Here is a 14,907-nt window from a genome sequence, read left to right as displayed (position 1 = left end):
AATCACGAAGGTTGGACAATAAAACGGCCGACAGACTCATGGTTAAGTCAAACAAAAGATCCGTCAAACACTGATTAATTTTATCGAATGTCACATATTGATACTGAGCCAAGAAACAAGGCATCTCAAAGGTCCTAACAAGTTGTTCTCATCATTTGATATGCCGATCGACACACATGGACGAACAAAGAATCAATTCACATCCAGTCGAACGAAAGATAGTTCTATGACAAGTCAAACAAAGAATGACTCTACAGTAGGACAAACGAAGAACGACTCGCTACCATAAAAACTAAAGAGATGAGTCGTATGGCGAAGCGATCCCACAAGTGAATTTAGTCTAGAGGCCTCTACGTCATCCTCATGTGACTCGGCTCACTATCATCAAGCTAATGACCATGACTGATGATCGGAAATCATCACGATCGGCCAGCAAATTCTTTACTAATATATTTTCAATTATTTGTATATTTTACAAATGACTTGGATATCTTCTAAGCCTCTTTGCTTCTGAGGGGGCATAGATGTAATTATGTACTTAAGGTATCTCCTATGCCTATAAGTACGAGGCCACTTCATGAGAAAAGGGTTAGATGCTCAATTTATTTTTACTGTTCACTTCCTCTTTACCTCCTATCCTCTTACAACCTCATGCTCCATTTCTTGGGATTGATTCGGCGGATACATTTAGGTTCAACACCCTAAAATGTGCGGTGAGCGTGGAATTGTGCCACCAGCAAGAAGAGGAGCACAACGCCACGGCAAAGCAGTCGTTTAAGAAGCGCAGAGCCATGCAATGGATGTGGATAGCACGAGGGAGATTGTGCAGCAGCAAATAATGGAGATGAAAGAACAAGTGATGCTAGATATGAGAGAATAAATGGAAGGTGCTTTTCAAGAAGCTCTAGCTAGAGGAAGCAAAACCTAGAGTCAGAACCCCCAAGAATATAACAACGAAAAGCCCAATTGTCGGGATAGACCAGCGACCAATGACAAACAAGATGGACCGGTAACCAATGATTGAAGATCTTAAACACATCAGCAGAAAAGGGTGACGATTCTCATTAACAGGATTGCGTCAGATTGGCTCCGGTGGAAAAAACACCGCACAATGCCAACCACAGTCCTTCAGATGCCAAAAATGCCTTCTCTCGGAAAATTTCTGAGGCTCAACCCTTAGAGAAGTTCAAAACCCCTAACCTCGATTTGTATAAGGGTCTCACCGAACCGACCGATCATGTAGTTGTCTTCGAGTCGGCAGTTAAAATATTGAAAATAACTGACGCATTCAACTGCCACTTGTTCCTAACGATGTTGAGGGAGTCGGCCCTCCGGTGGTTCAATGCCCCTCCCGGCAGGAGTCTTCTCTTCTTTCTTCAAGTTCAAAAAGTTAATCATGGCCACTTCGTAAACGTGAAGAAGCCACAAAAGAAGTCCCACGCTTTCTTACAGATCAAACAAAAAGAGGGAGACCCTTCGCTCGTGCATTACAAGATTCCACCGGGAAAAACTAGTGATTCAGAACCTAGAGCCCCTGATCGCGCAAACCACCCTGACACAAGGAATAAAAAGCAAACATTTCAAGTAGGCTCTAGGCCTATGCGAGCAAAATACAATGGTCGAGTTACTGGAAATGGCCAACCACCATATCGCCGCGGAGTATGTTCTCAACGATTGAGAAAAAGCCCAGAAAGCAGCCGGCAATGCTCAGTCAAAGAATAGAGCATCAACAAACGACAGTAGGAGAGAAAAATATGATACTTCCCCTCCCAATCGTCCTCGCTATGAAAATCACCAGCCACACCACAAAAATAAAGGGAATGCTATGAGCAACAATCGAGATAGATGGTCTCGATACCATGATCAATGATCGACTCACCACAGCGAACAACTGTCGACACAACAAGAACTGCTCAAACTGATACCCCTAGGAATTTCGATGGCCGAGCTTATAGAGGCTATCCAAGATAAAGAATGGTTTAAGAAACTTCAACCAATGAGGACCGGAAGTTCGGCTAAAAATCCGAACAAGTTTTGCGCCTACCCGAGAGACCATGGCCACGACACAGAAGAATACAAACACCACAAAAGCCTCGTCGAGGACTTGATCAAGGTCAAAAAGCTGAAAAAAGTATGTGGCTGCTAGAACAACCACTCGCTGACAAAGAAAAGCTCCAACTGATGGAGCATCTGATGAACCCGTTCGAGCAAACACCATCTGAAACGTAGGAATAATATCGGCTATACTTGGAGGGGGCGAAAAATCTTCCCATCAAACAAGCCTTAAGAGAGTCTAATGGGGAGACCTGTGCGCCACCGCTCTTGTTCCACGGCAAGCGGCCCATCCCCCCATCTCGTTCACCAGTGAAGGCCTACCAGCAAAAGGTAACCCCTCGCAATTGTCATCACGGTTTTGATTAATGATAACATGTAGGAAGCATCCTCATTGACACTTGGAGCTCGTTGAATATCCTGTTCAAAGCTATATTTCGACAAGCATACCTTTGAAAAACAACAGATGACGACACCTTCCTATGAGTTCGTGGAGAAAGAAAAGAGACCATCAGTGTCATCACTCTGACAATTATCTGAATAGAAAAAAATAAGCAATTCGCAAGGACCGAAGACTTTCTAGTGTTTGACTCCCCACCTATATATAATTCCGTCTTTCGTCGTCCACAATTAAAAAACTTTTGGGCGATAACTTCCACCTACCACGTAGTCATAAAGTTCTCGAGCAACGAGGATATCATTACTATTCGAGGAGACCTAGAGCAATCAAGAACATGCTACTTTTGGGTGGTAACTAGCATTGTTCAATGGCCGCTAAACCCAGAGAACCAGATGGAGGGCGGCCTCAAGACCAAATATACCACTTTCCAAGCCTTAGCAGACGATGGCGAAACTGGTAAATCTTTCTAATAAGCAAAGCTTTTGATTTCAGTTCAAGATATCTTCTCATTCAGAGCCTCAAGAAGAATCGAGACGTCATCGTCTCGTCCACTGCAGAGGTGTCGGGAGGGTCGGTCGATGTCTCATGCCACATACTAAATGTAAACCCAACTGTCCAACCGACGAAGCAGAAGTTGAGATCATCGGTCGCTACCTTGGCCGAACCAATCAGAGATGAGGTGAAGAAGCTAATGGAGGTTGGCTATAGTCGCGAGGTCCAATATCCGACTTTGGTGTCCAATGTGGTTATGGTGCAAAAGCACAACGGGAAATGGTAAATGTGCATTGATTTCATTGACTTGAAAGTTGTCTGTCTGAAGGATAGTTAACTGTTTCCAAGGATTGATGCATTGGTGGATTTAACACTCGGGTATTTTGTAATAAGCTTTCAAGATGCCTTCTCCAGATATCACAGAATCAAGATGCACCCCGCTGACGCAGAAAACACAGTGTTTCTCAATTGTGAGCGAGTGTTTGTAATAATGTAATTCTCTTAAGACTAAAAAAAACACTAGGGCTACCTACCAGTGACTCATGAATGTACTTTTCTCTAACAAAAAAGAAAAGATATTGAGGTGTATGTGAATAATATGCTGGTAAAAATTAAAACGATCGAACAACACATAAATGATCTAACAAAAATATTTGAAACCCTTTGAAAATTTAATATGAAGTTGAATCCCCTAAAAAGCATCTTCGGGACCTCGACCGGAAAATTCCTATGCTATATTAACTCCAGAAGGAATTCATGCCAACACAGAAAAGGTGCAAGCATTACTGGACATGCCCTCACCCTAGAACTCAAAAGAGGAGCAAAGACTCACAGGCCAAATAGCAAGGCTTGATCGAATCATCTCCAAATCATGTGACAAATGCGCTGCATTTTTCAAAACTTTGAAAAAAACCAAACACTTCGAATGGACTACGGAATGCGAGGACACGTTCAAAAGGCTCAAAAATTCGTTAACTTCACTGCCACTCCTTCAGAGTCCGAGACCGATTGAAGAACTCTCTTCGTACCTAGGAGTTGGACCCGAAGTCGTCAGTTTAACGTTCATCCCGGAGGAATGGTGAAAGCAATTTCCTATTTATTACACCAGCCAAGTTATGAGAAACGTTGAAACCAGGTACCCTTTTATGGAATAACTATTTTTTGCTCTTGTCATATTAGGACGCAGGCTCAAGCCCTATTTTCAAACGCACACGATCCGGGTCAACAATGATCATCCTCTCAAATTAATCTTCACTCGTCCGGAACAATACAATCGACTCCTCAAATGGACAATAGAGCTAAGTGAATTCGACATTTCCTACATCCCACGGACAACAATCAAAACCCAAGCGATGATGAACTTCCTCGTGGATTTCTTAGAACTGATAGAGCATGATGAGGTGACCATCGCCGAAGATTGCATTTGAACTTTTTACACTGATGGAGCTTCCAGCAAATCTGCATCAGGGCTCGGACTCCCCTTGAGCAGCCCATCTGGTGAGCACTACTATCATTCCATTGAGGTGAATTTTAACGTCACTAACAACCTGGTGAAATATGAGTCCCTGCTTGCTGGCCTACACCTTACATAAAGTATGGGAGCTCGTCACATTCATGTGAATCAAATTCGCAACTCATAGCCAATCAAATAAAAGGAGAATTCAAGCCCCGAGATGAGGTGATGGGCCGGTATCTTGCAAAAGCAAGGAAAAAGATTGGACGATTCACAAACTTCAAGATCGACCATGTCAGAAGAGAAGAGAACCTGATAGCCAACCTCTTATCTAAATGTACCCATCTAGCAGATGGGGTGTCCCAAAATGGGACCGGCCAACAATTAAAGACCCGAAGCAATGGAAATATCTACTGCAAAGCCAAGGACTTGGATGGACCCCTGCGCCCGATACCTCGAAACTGAGGAACAGAAAAATGAGGCAGCCAACTCGAAGCATTTCAAAATTAAGGCGGCCCAATACCTAATGATATGAGGGAAGTTGTTCAGAAGATTGGTTGCCTCGCCTTACTCGAGGTGCCTTAGCAAAGACGATACTAAAGACATCCTTCACAAAGTACATTCCGGCGAATGCGGAAGGCATTCAAGAGCACGAACCTTAGCCTATGGAATGCAACGACAAGGAAACTACTGGCCCATGCTTCTCAAAGAAGCCAAAGAATTTGCAAGAGAGTGTGAGCAATGCCAGAAGTACGATCCCCAGCAACATCAGCCGACCTGCCAACTGCAACTTATAACAAGTCCCAAGTCTCTCATTACCTGAGCACTAGATATCCTCCGCCTGTTTCCAACTTTGACGGGACATCGCAAGTTCCTCTTAGTCGTCATAGACAACTTCTCGAAGTGGGTAGAAGCTAAAGCGCTCGCTCGAATTACCGCTACAGCGGTCCAAAATTTTATTTGGACAGAACTCATCTACCAACATGGGCTTCCTCTGATCCTCATAGCTGACAAGTTATTCAGTTCGCTGACAAATGCATAAAAGCATCTGCCAAAGTCAAGGCATAAACCTGAAATTCACATCGGAAAATCACCCCCGCACCAATGACCAAGCTGAAACCGCCAACAAAAATAACCCGAGTCTTCTGAGGAAAAAGGTTGAAGGGACAAAAGAAAAGTGGCAGAACTCCTGCCATCAGTATTATGGACCGTCAAAACAACAAGTTCAACGGCAATGGGACATGCTCTGTTCATGCTATCTCACAACATAGAAGTGATGCTATCAGTAGAGTACAACCATTGCAACCAAATAACTATTCCGAACTCCGCCTTCGATGAAAAAAGCCTTAAGGAATGGCGAGAGGCCAATGACGGAGTAAAACTCGCACTCAACCTTGCCGAAGAAGTGTGTACCGAATCAACTTTTCAACATGAAGAAATCAGGAGTGAACCACACGATTCTTCAACAAAAAAAAAGAAAAACCCTTCACTCACGAGGATCTCGTCCTTAAAAAGGCCGATCCAACAGCTCGAGGACAAGCAGTATGCAAGCTCCAACAAACATGGACGGGGCCATTCATCATCAGCAAAAGAGTCTCACGAGAGCATACCAACTCAAGGCATACAAAGGAGACAATATATCCAAAACCTGGAGCGGGCACGATCTAAAACAATTCTTTCCTTAAATAAATCTCATGTATGGGTTTGACCCAACACAATAAAATGAGAAACGATGGCCACTAGTTCTTCTTTTCATTGTTGTCATAACACAATAAAATGAGAAACGATGGCCACTAGTTCTTTTCATTGTTGTCATTCCTACAACACTATGCATAACTAAAACCTATAACCAACCAGACCGAGCGACTTGGGAGCATGAAAAACTAAAAAACTTCCCCTCCGAGACGAGCACCCTAAAGACTCCCCTCCGAGATGAGCGACCCAAGGACTCCCCACCGGGGTGAGCATCCCAAAGACTCCCCTTCAGAGCGTGAATCGGAAAAACTCCCTTCTGGGGCAACCATCACAAAGACTCCCCTCACGGACGAGCATTCTTTGTGAACACCCTAAAGACTCCTCTCTGGAGCTAGCACCCTTAATACTCCCCTTCGAGGAGAGCAATACAGAATCTCCAAACCTCCAACACTAGGAAATAACATCCAAATAAAAGTGCACAATCACAAGAAAAAGAAAATGTGGAATACGGCCAAACCAAAAACTTATATTTCCTTCAAAATTGTCTTTAAAAAAATTGTCCGGCTTTACAAAAAGAAAAGAAAAAAAAAAACTAAGCGACAACCCTCCGCTACAAAGAGCAAAGTTTAGGGACGAGAAGTGGAGGATGCACCTTCCGCCGAGGCCTTTTGCTTCCTGGCATGCCCCTTGACCGAAGGAGACGGAAATGACAGAAGCTCAGCAAACTCGCATAAATTTGCATGCTTTGCGTCGGTCATCCCTAATCTCACAAACTAGTTGATGGCGAACTCGGTCCCAAGCCAGAACTGATTCGACCACTCTTCTGAAAGTGCCTCGGCCAAAGATGATGAAGTGACCTCCACAGAAAGCTCATCAATCTCCTAAAGGACGACCAAGAACCATTCTGAAGCCTCTGCCAAACTTTATTTCACTTCAGCAAGGCGAACCTCAGACTCATTTGCTCGCCACAAATTTTTCGTCATATGAGCCTTTGCAACTTTTGTTTTTTCTTTACTCGAGCGGCATCAGTTGTAGTGTCAGTGTATAAGTTGGACAAGTAATGAGGTGACGCAGTGCCCAGTAACCGATACCTATAAACTAGGGGGCATAGTTACAAAGGGAAGAGATTATCTCACTTATCTTTGAAGCTCGCCGAACATAATGTATCTGCAAGCTCTGACGCATGGGACTCCACCCCTGAACCATGATCAAACCAATCCCCTTGCAGGTAAATGAGGGCGAAGAGAGAGTCTCTCAAAGCAATAGTCTTGGGCCCTACATCCCGCATCGAAGTCCTTTCATTGTTACCTTCGGGGGGCGAAGCGAAAGGTGAGCCAGCACAACTCACCAGCTCCTTCCCCTTCCTTCAACAAGCCCAGGAGAACAGTGAACTGCTCTCGGGCTCGACACTATGGCCCACATCACCACAATCAGACATGGGGTTCATGGTCACAGCCTCCATGTTCGACCGAACCCCAAAACTTCCCTTCTAGAGATCAATATCCTGGTTTCGACCCTGTCCCTCTCTGCTTGGTCAATAAAGCCAGATGCGTCAAAATGAGGACCCTCATGATCGCTGATCTACTCTTCATACGTAGAACAATTGGCATCAGATCTTAGGATGAAATGAGTCTGAGCATTGCCACCCCTACGTCACCTGTCGGAAGGTAAGTTTTTCATTCAGTTAAAGTTAACTCGCCCGTCAAGATTCGTTGAATAATGACAGTTGTTTCGGAAGTAGAAGTACGAATGTTCGAACCTGGGGTCTTTTTCAGAGCTTCATTTTCCCCTTCTTTCATAGGTTTTCTTCCCACTCGGCTCCTTCATAGAAGCCTTAACCGCTTTGTTGATCTAGTGCTTCGATTCTTCAACATCAAATGTGGCACATAACTCCCGGGTCATCTTATTATACTTGCTTGAATTCAAAACCTTGTTACTTATGTCCTCACGGATATATTGAACAACAAAAAGACTCTTCCCTTAGTCGGACAACGCAAAGCCTCGCATTAGGGGAGGAATCTTCAGTCGCTTATACGGCTCGACAGATGGACGAGTAAGAATCCCCTAGTCTTTCGTTAAAGCCAAGAGGAAATTGCACTTCCAGTCAATGACTTTATTCTCAAGATCGATCAAGCGGATTTTCCTGTTCAAAGTGAAATTCACCTAACCGTCCAGGTCAACTTTGAAGAAAAATGCATGGAAAAAAGCTCCGAGACCAAGTGATCTCTATCCCGCGGCAGTAAATGATGAAATTCATGACTTCCACTATGCAGAACGTTGTAGTGATTCAGAATAGCTTGAAGCTCGCGGACCTAGAACAAATTGATCACAGTACAACACAAGTTGTCCCGCAAAAGCAGCAATAACCCGATTATTCGGACCCAGGGCCTCTAGCACAATGTCATCCTTGTAAACATATCACCTCTAGAGCCTTAGAAACTTCGATAGCGGTCAAACAGAGCGCTCTGATGCCAGCACTGTCCCAATCACCTAGGCCAAGTATTTGGAAGCCAGGCGAACGCTCAACAGAAGGACAAAAAGGAAAGCGATGACCAAAGTGTAAAGAAAGAAAAAGTGACATTTAAAAGGAACTCCAACCCTATTTATAGGGTTCGAATGAAATTTAAAGCGTAGCCGCCCTCACCTCAGGAACACAAATTTTTCATCACATCACAAGAAAAATAATAAAATATTTACATAAATAAGAAAATTGAAATACAAGAAACGTAAATATATATATATTCATTCAGATAGGAAAAAATTTTACAACCAGCTCGTGGTTGCCTACACCAAAACCAACCCTCACCTCAACAGTTCCTTATAGAAAACTCAACCACCTAACATAAATTTATTAACACCATCAACTTTGGCTTAGAATCAAGAGACTGAGCAAGCCTTCCTCAAATCATACAGCTCCATTCGGCCTCGATTCAGTCTAACGGTCCGACACCTAAATTCGTCAGTTGAGAAGCTCGGTCGACATCATCTCGGAGAGAGCATCGAGCTGCACCTTCAGCTCCTTTCTATTGGCTTCTCGCTGGTTCTCAACCTCTTTCCGAGCTTCGACTTTGCGAGCAAAGAAGTTCACCGTCGCATCTATGTGGCGAACAACGGAGTCGGCCGAGTCTCTCACCGATCATCAACGAATTCCCCACAATCTTCAAGGAGTTGGGGCTCAACCTTCAATAGCCACTGGTGAATCTGAGACACGAATCGAGTGAGAAGCATAGTAAAAAAGAAGAAATCAGGTTGAGCAAAGTGCAGCCACTTCAATCCAATAAATCAAATAATTGAACTCGTATTAGGAAGTAAATCCAGCTCAGACTAGTAAAGACGAGAAGCTCTCAACAGACACAGGTGGAACTATGCCGTCCTCATCCCTCTGATTTGAGAAGGACCGGTTGCGTCTTTATCTCTTGGAGGACCCTCAGAGCTTCGTTGAGCATCTTTTGCCCTCTTGACCAAAGGGCTTAGCCAACACTCCAGAAGGGGGAGTGCTTAGACCTTTGTCTGACATCCAATGAACCGGGGGAACAACGTTGAACGACTCGTGCTCATCATCATCCTAGCATGAACCCAAAGGTCCCTTCTTGAAGGCCAATTGCTTCACTCACTTCTTCATGGCAGGCTTGCTGCCCTCATGATGTTTTCCTCGGTCACGCACCGCTCTACCCTCGGGATGACGACGTTTCGCGAGAATGCTTGGAGGAAAGATCTTATCAGCCTGAAGTTGAGAAGTCTTCATCAAGATGTCATCAGATGGATCGCCAGACTGAACTTTTCCACTCGCCATCAGAGAGCCCTCCACCAAAAACGCCAAAGCCTTTGACATAAGAAAAGTGGAGGAGCAAGGGTCGTCAGTAACAACCTATATATAGGATGACAACACATAGAAAACCAAGGAGTTTGATTATTAAATATTGAATATAATATAAATGAATTTAATGTGGCATTTAATTTTGGACTTAATTTTCCTATTTTATCTAGCCATCACTTTCAAAATACAGGAAAACTAAGAAACTAAATATGTATGACAGGATCTCGACAACACAAACCATGAGGGAAAAATGTAGATACATAACAAATAAAGTGGGGCCCACGGTCAAGTGACACGAGATCAGTCAAATGTTGATTAATTTTATCGAATGACACACATCAATGTTAAGCCAAAGAACAAGGCACCTCAAAGGTCCTAACAACTTATTCTCATCAGCTAATAGGCCGACCGACACGTGGACGAATAAAGAATAAATTCACATCCAGCCAAATAAAAGACAATTCTATGACGGGCTGAATGAAAAATGACTCTACAGTCGGACGAATGAAGGACGACTCAACACCATGCAAACTACAGAGATGGGTCTTATAACGAAGCGAACCCACCAGTGAATTTAGCTGGAGTCCTCTATGCAATCCTCACGTGATTCGACTTGCTATCATCAAGAGAATGACCAAAAATGACGATCGGATATCATCACAATCGGCCAACAAATTCTTTATTAATATATTTTCAATTATTTGTATATTGTACAAATGACCTTGATACCCTTCAGCCTCTTCGCGTAAGATGGGCAAAAAATGTAATTATGTACTTGAGGTATCTCCAACGCCTATAAATAGGAGTCCACTTCATGAGAAAAGAACTAGATACTGTATTTTTTACTGTTCACTTCCTTTTTGCCTCCTATCCTCTCTCAACCTCACATTCAATCCCGTGCAAGGTTCAACAAAACGTTACTAAAATAATAGATAAAAAAGGTTAAATAAAACTTCTCAAACAACATAAATTATACTGAATCATGGGCAATATCTTCCTTTTCAAATTTCATTTGTATGACACAATGATTCTGCCGAGATTTTAATTTTGGCTGCATTATTTGTCTTATTAATTTTTTGATTAAAAAAATTTCATTATACCAAAAAAATATTTAAAAATATAATTATACACGTACATAATTTTAATGACTACATGAATATATAGACTCTACATAACAATGATTCTGCCGAGATTTTAATTTTAGCTGCATTATTTGTCTTATTAATTTTTTAAATAAAAAAATTTCATTACACAAAAAAAATATTTAAAAATATAATTATACATGTACATAATTTTAATGACTACATGAATATATAGACTCTACATATTCATGTAGTAACTTATAGATTTGGTTATTAAATAGCTAGCAAAAATTAATTGTATGATAATAATAAATAATCTAATAAATAATAGTATATATTTAATATAAATAATTTACGAAATATAAAGTGTCCATAGCATAGCATGTCTTGCTTTTTGCAGTTATGTCATATTGTTGTGTCTGTCATATTGTGTCTGTGTTTGTGCTTCAAAGAAAGCTCCCATCAAATAACAACAGTGAAAAATCCTGGAAATGAATAAGATCATGTCAGCTAATGCCGCTAAGTGTCTTTAAATTATCCGGCACATTAAAAAGAATAAAAGCAAGGCCTACAGTATACCGCGTGCAGCAAAGAAATATAACAAAAGAATTAAGTAATATCGGCATTGCCACTAGGTCACACACTTATAAGATGAATCAACATATCTGTATAGAAATCCTGACTCATCTAAGAGAGGTAAAGGCAAACACAAACATTTTTTACATTACTAAGGACAATTGTAAACCTTGAACCTCCATAATAAAGCTGTGTCGCACTTCAGAATTTGTCCCAAGTAGAAACTATTTTCTGATATTATTAAAGCTCTAACATGAAAATGGCTCAACTCTTTTCCATCGTTAATTTTCAGTTGAAGCTATGTGCGTAAAACTAACTAGGATGAACCAAACACCGTTTCAACACAAGCATGTGGAAGGATTTCGCATGCAACACAATTGATCCAGACAAATGTCACCCCTCAAGATCTCAGAAAAACATTATGTAGAGCACAAAAAAAATATGAAACATAGAAAGTAAATCTATCAAGTATATTGCAAATTTTAAAACCAGGAAAGAACCTGGAGCATATTTGCAACATATTTTTGTTCAGCAGCATCCTTCTCAGAAAACATGCGAGCATCTTCTGTTACTTTCTGCTCTTGTTCAACCCGCATCAAGACCTATAGTTATTAGTTTGCTAATATGAGGACATAAGAAAGATGCAGAAGATCAAATATGGAAGAAGCAGATTATTGTATAAAGTAATAACAAGAGAATTAGATGAAAGTAATTTGACACCTGAAGCATGGCTTGTTCTTGTTCTTGTTTGTCTGTAAGAGCTTGCCACAACTCTGATATCTCTTTCTCCAACCGCTCAACCTATCCAACAAATAATCAGAATAGAAAGAACTAGAATCTGAAAATGTTAAATAAACTGCAACAGAATCTATGAACAAGGAAAAATAAAAAAACCTGCTTCAGTGCAACTTTTGAAATTTTTAGGAGTTCATAAAAATCAAGAAAATTTAAATTTTAAATTTAGAATATCATTGTTGGGATTCAGATTCGCGGGTAAATACCCCAATCCAAACCATGTAATCCATTTTTTATGGCTGGGATTGCTTATAGTTATTTTCAGAACTATTGTGGTTTTGAAAAAATGTGATTGGAAGGGACCGAATCCTATTGTTGATAACATCCACATGGGGAGCATAGAAGATAGAGGGCATCTTTGGTTGGCTACAATGTTAGCGTAAAGGGTTAACTATAAAAAAAAAACATCTCAATATTTGGTGCAAGTGTTTAAGATAACTTTTGTGTTTGTAGAGTTAAAGCACATGGTCAACTAAAAAAGTTTAGATGGTTTACTATATAATCATTGAAAACTATGGAAACATGAACATACACCGATTACAGAAATAGTAAAATTAGTTTGTCTTATGGATGAAGTGGTAGGAAACAAAGTCACCAAAAACCAGGTGATTGCAGTAAATGAGTCCGTTCAGAGGGATCTGATAAAACTATTATGAATCAAGTGTAAAATGAATATATCAAAGAGATTGACAGAACAGTAGTAATTTAAGATAAGGCTATATAAATAAACTTTCATGATTAGAATATGAAACAGGAAAAATATGCACTAACAAGGGGAACGGACATAATATGGAAGGAATACTGCTAAAAGAATAAAAAGGAGTTCAAAGATATCAGGGCATTAAGCTGTTCAAAGAGATAATTAAACCCAACTTAACACGAAACGCAGCACTAAACATGATTGAAAGGAGAAGAAAGAGTTATAAAGGCAAACTAACATACTCGGAATGAGGCTATAACAACGAGAATAATGGCCAGTTTACCAAGAGATCAGTATTCTCTTAAATTTCTATTAAGTGATGTTTCATTGTCGGGTAAATTCACCTGTCAAGAAATCATTCGATCGTGAAGGTAAATTTCTGAAAACGATAAAATTAAATCTTGAATAAAATAAGTTGATCCTTACAAATACATTATATTGCTTAAAAATAATTACAATATAACTCAGAAGCATCAGTAAATTCATCTATAGGTTCAATTTCCAAGACTATTTCATTAGTAAGTTATTAGTTTCAAATTCACAATGCAAAATCATCCGAATCTAATTAATTAGCCAATAATCCTTAACTAATACTACCACAAATAATAAATCATAACTATTTTTTAGCATTCATGTCAGTCTTTTAGAAATGTCCAACTTGAGTATTTTCTACTTTTAATATTTTTTCTATCTTTAGAGTATTATATTGTTGGTAAGTTTTAATTTCGGTTTCTTTTTTCCAGCATTGGGATTTTATGACTGATTTTATTGCTTTCCTAATTTGATGGTCTTTCCCTGTTATATACCTTCGAAATGTTCCTTATAGAAATGAAAAGAAATAATTATATTTTCCTTCAGCCAAAATTACATGTTATCAGAGTTATAATTGATTATCCATTTGTCACATAAAATTGTCTTCCTCTAAGTAAATTAACCAATTCTCACGTGCCATTTTTCTCAAGAGCATTCATTTCCTCAAAAACAGTCTCCTTCCACTTAGGAACTTTCAGAGCATCCTACACATTATTAGGTATAAGACAATTGTGAGGCAAAAACACAGAAAATGGGTGAGAGATTTTCATATGACACATGATGGGATAATGGTTGTGGGGTGCAAGATCTCACCCCTTTAAAAGCAACAATGGGAAGCCTAGAATCATCAAACTCTGAAATAGAACTAGGCTCAAGTTTAGGACAAAAAGACTCAAAACTCGAATATGAAGTTGACTATACATGGGGTAAAGGCTCAGTGAGGACTTTTGACTGTTAAATTAATTAAAAAAAAAATTAAAATAAATAAAGACTAACTACTCCCGCATTTTGATGCCCTGACGGTTTCTGATGATTCTCGTATCTCCTTATTTTTCTCTTCATTTCTTAAAAATAGCAGGGGACACTATACAGAACATGGAAACTCCCCTTCTTCCTCCTTGAGACGCAATTCACAAGCCAGTCACAACAAGAGGTAGCAGAAAAGGCAACGAGGGATCTCAGCACACAACGATCATTGAAACTCCCTTCTCTCTCCTATACGTCATCTCCAGAACAAAACCCTCGTGACACACTCGCGATTGGAGCCTACAAGAAGCCAGCAATGAGATCAGTGCATACAAGGCATCTAAAATTTATATTTTCCTTCCCTGTATGTGTGACACTAGACCACAGTCACGCCTAAGGCAAATTAAAGAGGACAACAATATCGTTGGGGACGAAGATGCAGAGAACTTCTCGGATAGAAACGCGTGGCAAGGGTTATTCTTGAAGATGACGATGAGCACAGAGACCTCGAAAACTCCTTTGCTCCTAAATATATTGTAGTTACAACTAGCTTTGGAGACAATGAAG

The 14,907-nt window shown here is 40.5% G+C and overlaps 1 protein-coding gene across 2 annotated transcripts in view; it reads right to left on the bottom strand.

Moving 5' to 3' along the window:
- The window catches only part of LOC110032524, a 117,726-nt gene that overhangs the window by 33,645 nt on the left and 69,174 nt on the right, over window positions 1–14,907 (bottom strand). For both annotated transcript variants that reach the window (XM_020736184.1, XM_020736185.1), the window contains exons 14-15: window positions 12,288–12,368; window positions 12,068–12,169 (exon numbers count right to left, since the gene is read on the bottom strand). In XM_020736184.1, coding sequence (XP_020591843.1) covers window positions 12,068–12,169; window positions 12,288–12,368 — 183 coding nt within the window. The remainder of the gene's footprint in view (window positions 1–12,067; window positions 12,170–12,287; window positions 12,369–14,907) is intronic.

The sequence above is a fragment of the Phalaenopsis equestris genome, unplaced genomic scaffold (genome assembly GCF_001263595.1).
Source record: "Phalaenopsis equestris unplaced genomic scaffold, ASM126359v1 Scaffold000961, whole genome shotgun sequence".
NCBI classification, from domain to species: domain Eukaryota; kingdom Viridiplantae; phylum Streptophyta; class Magnoliopsida; order Asparagales; family Orchidaceae; genus Phalaenopsis; species Phalaenopsis equestris.
The sequence above is the reverse complement of the archived record's forward strand: the minus strand, read 5'-3'. Positions and strand labels throughout refer to the sequence as shown.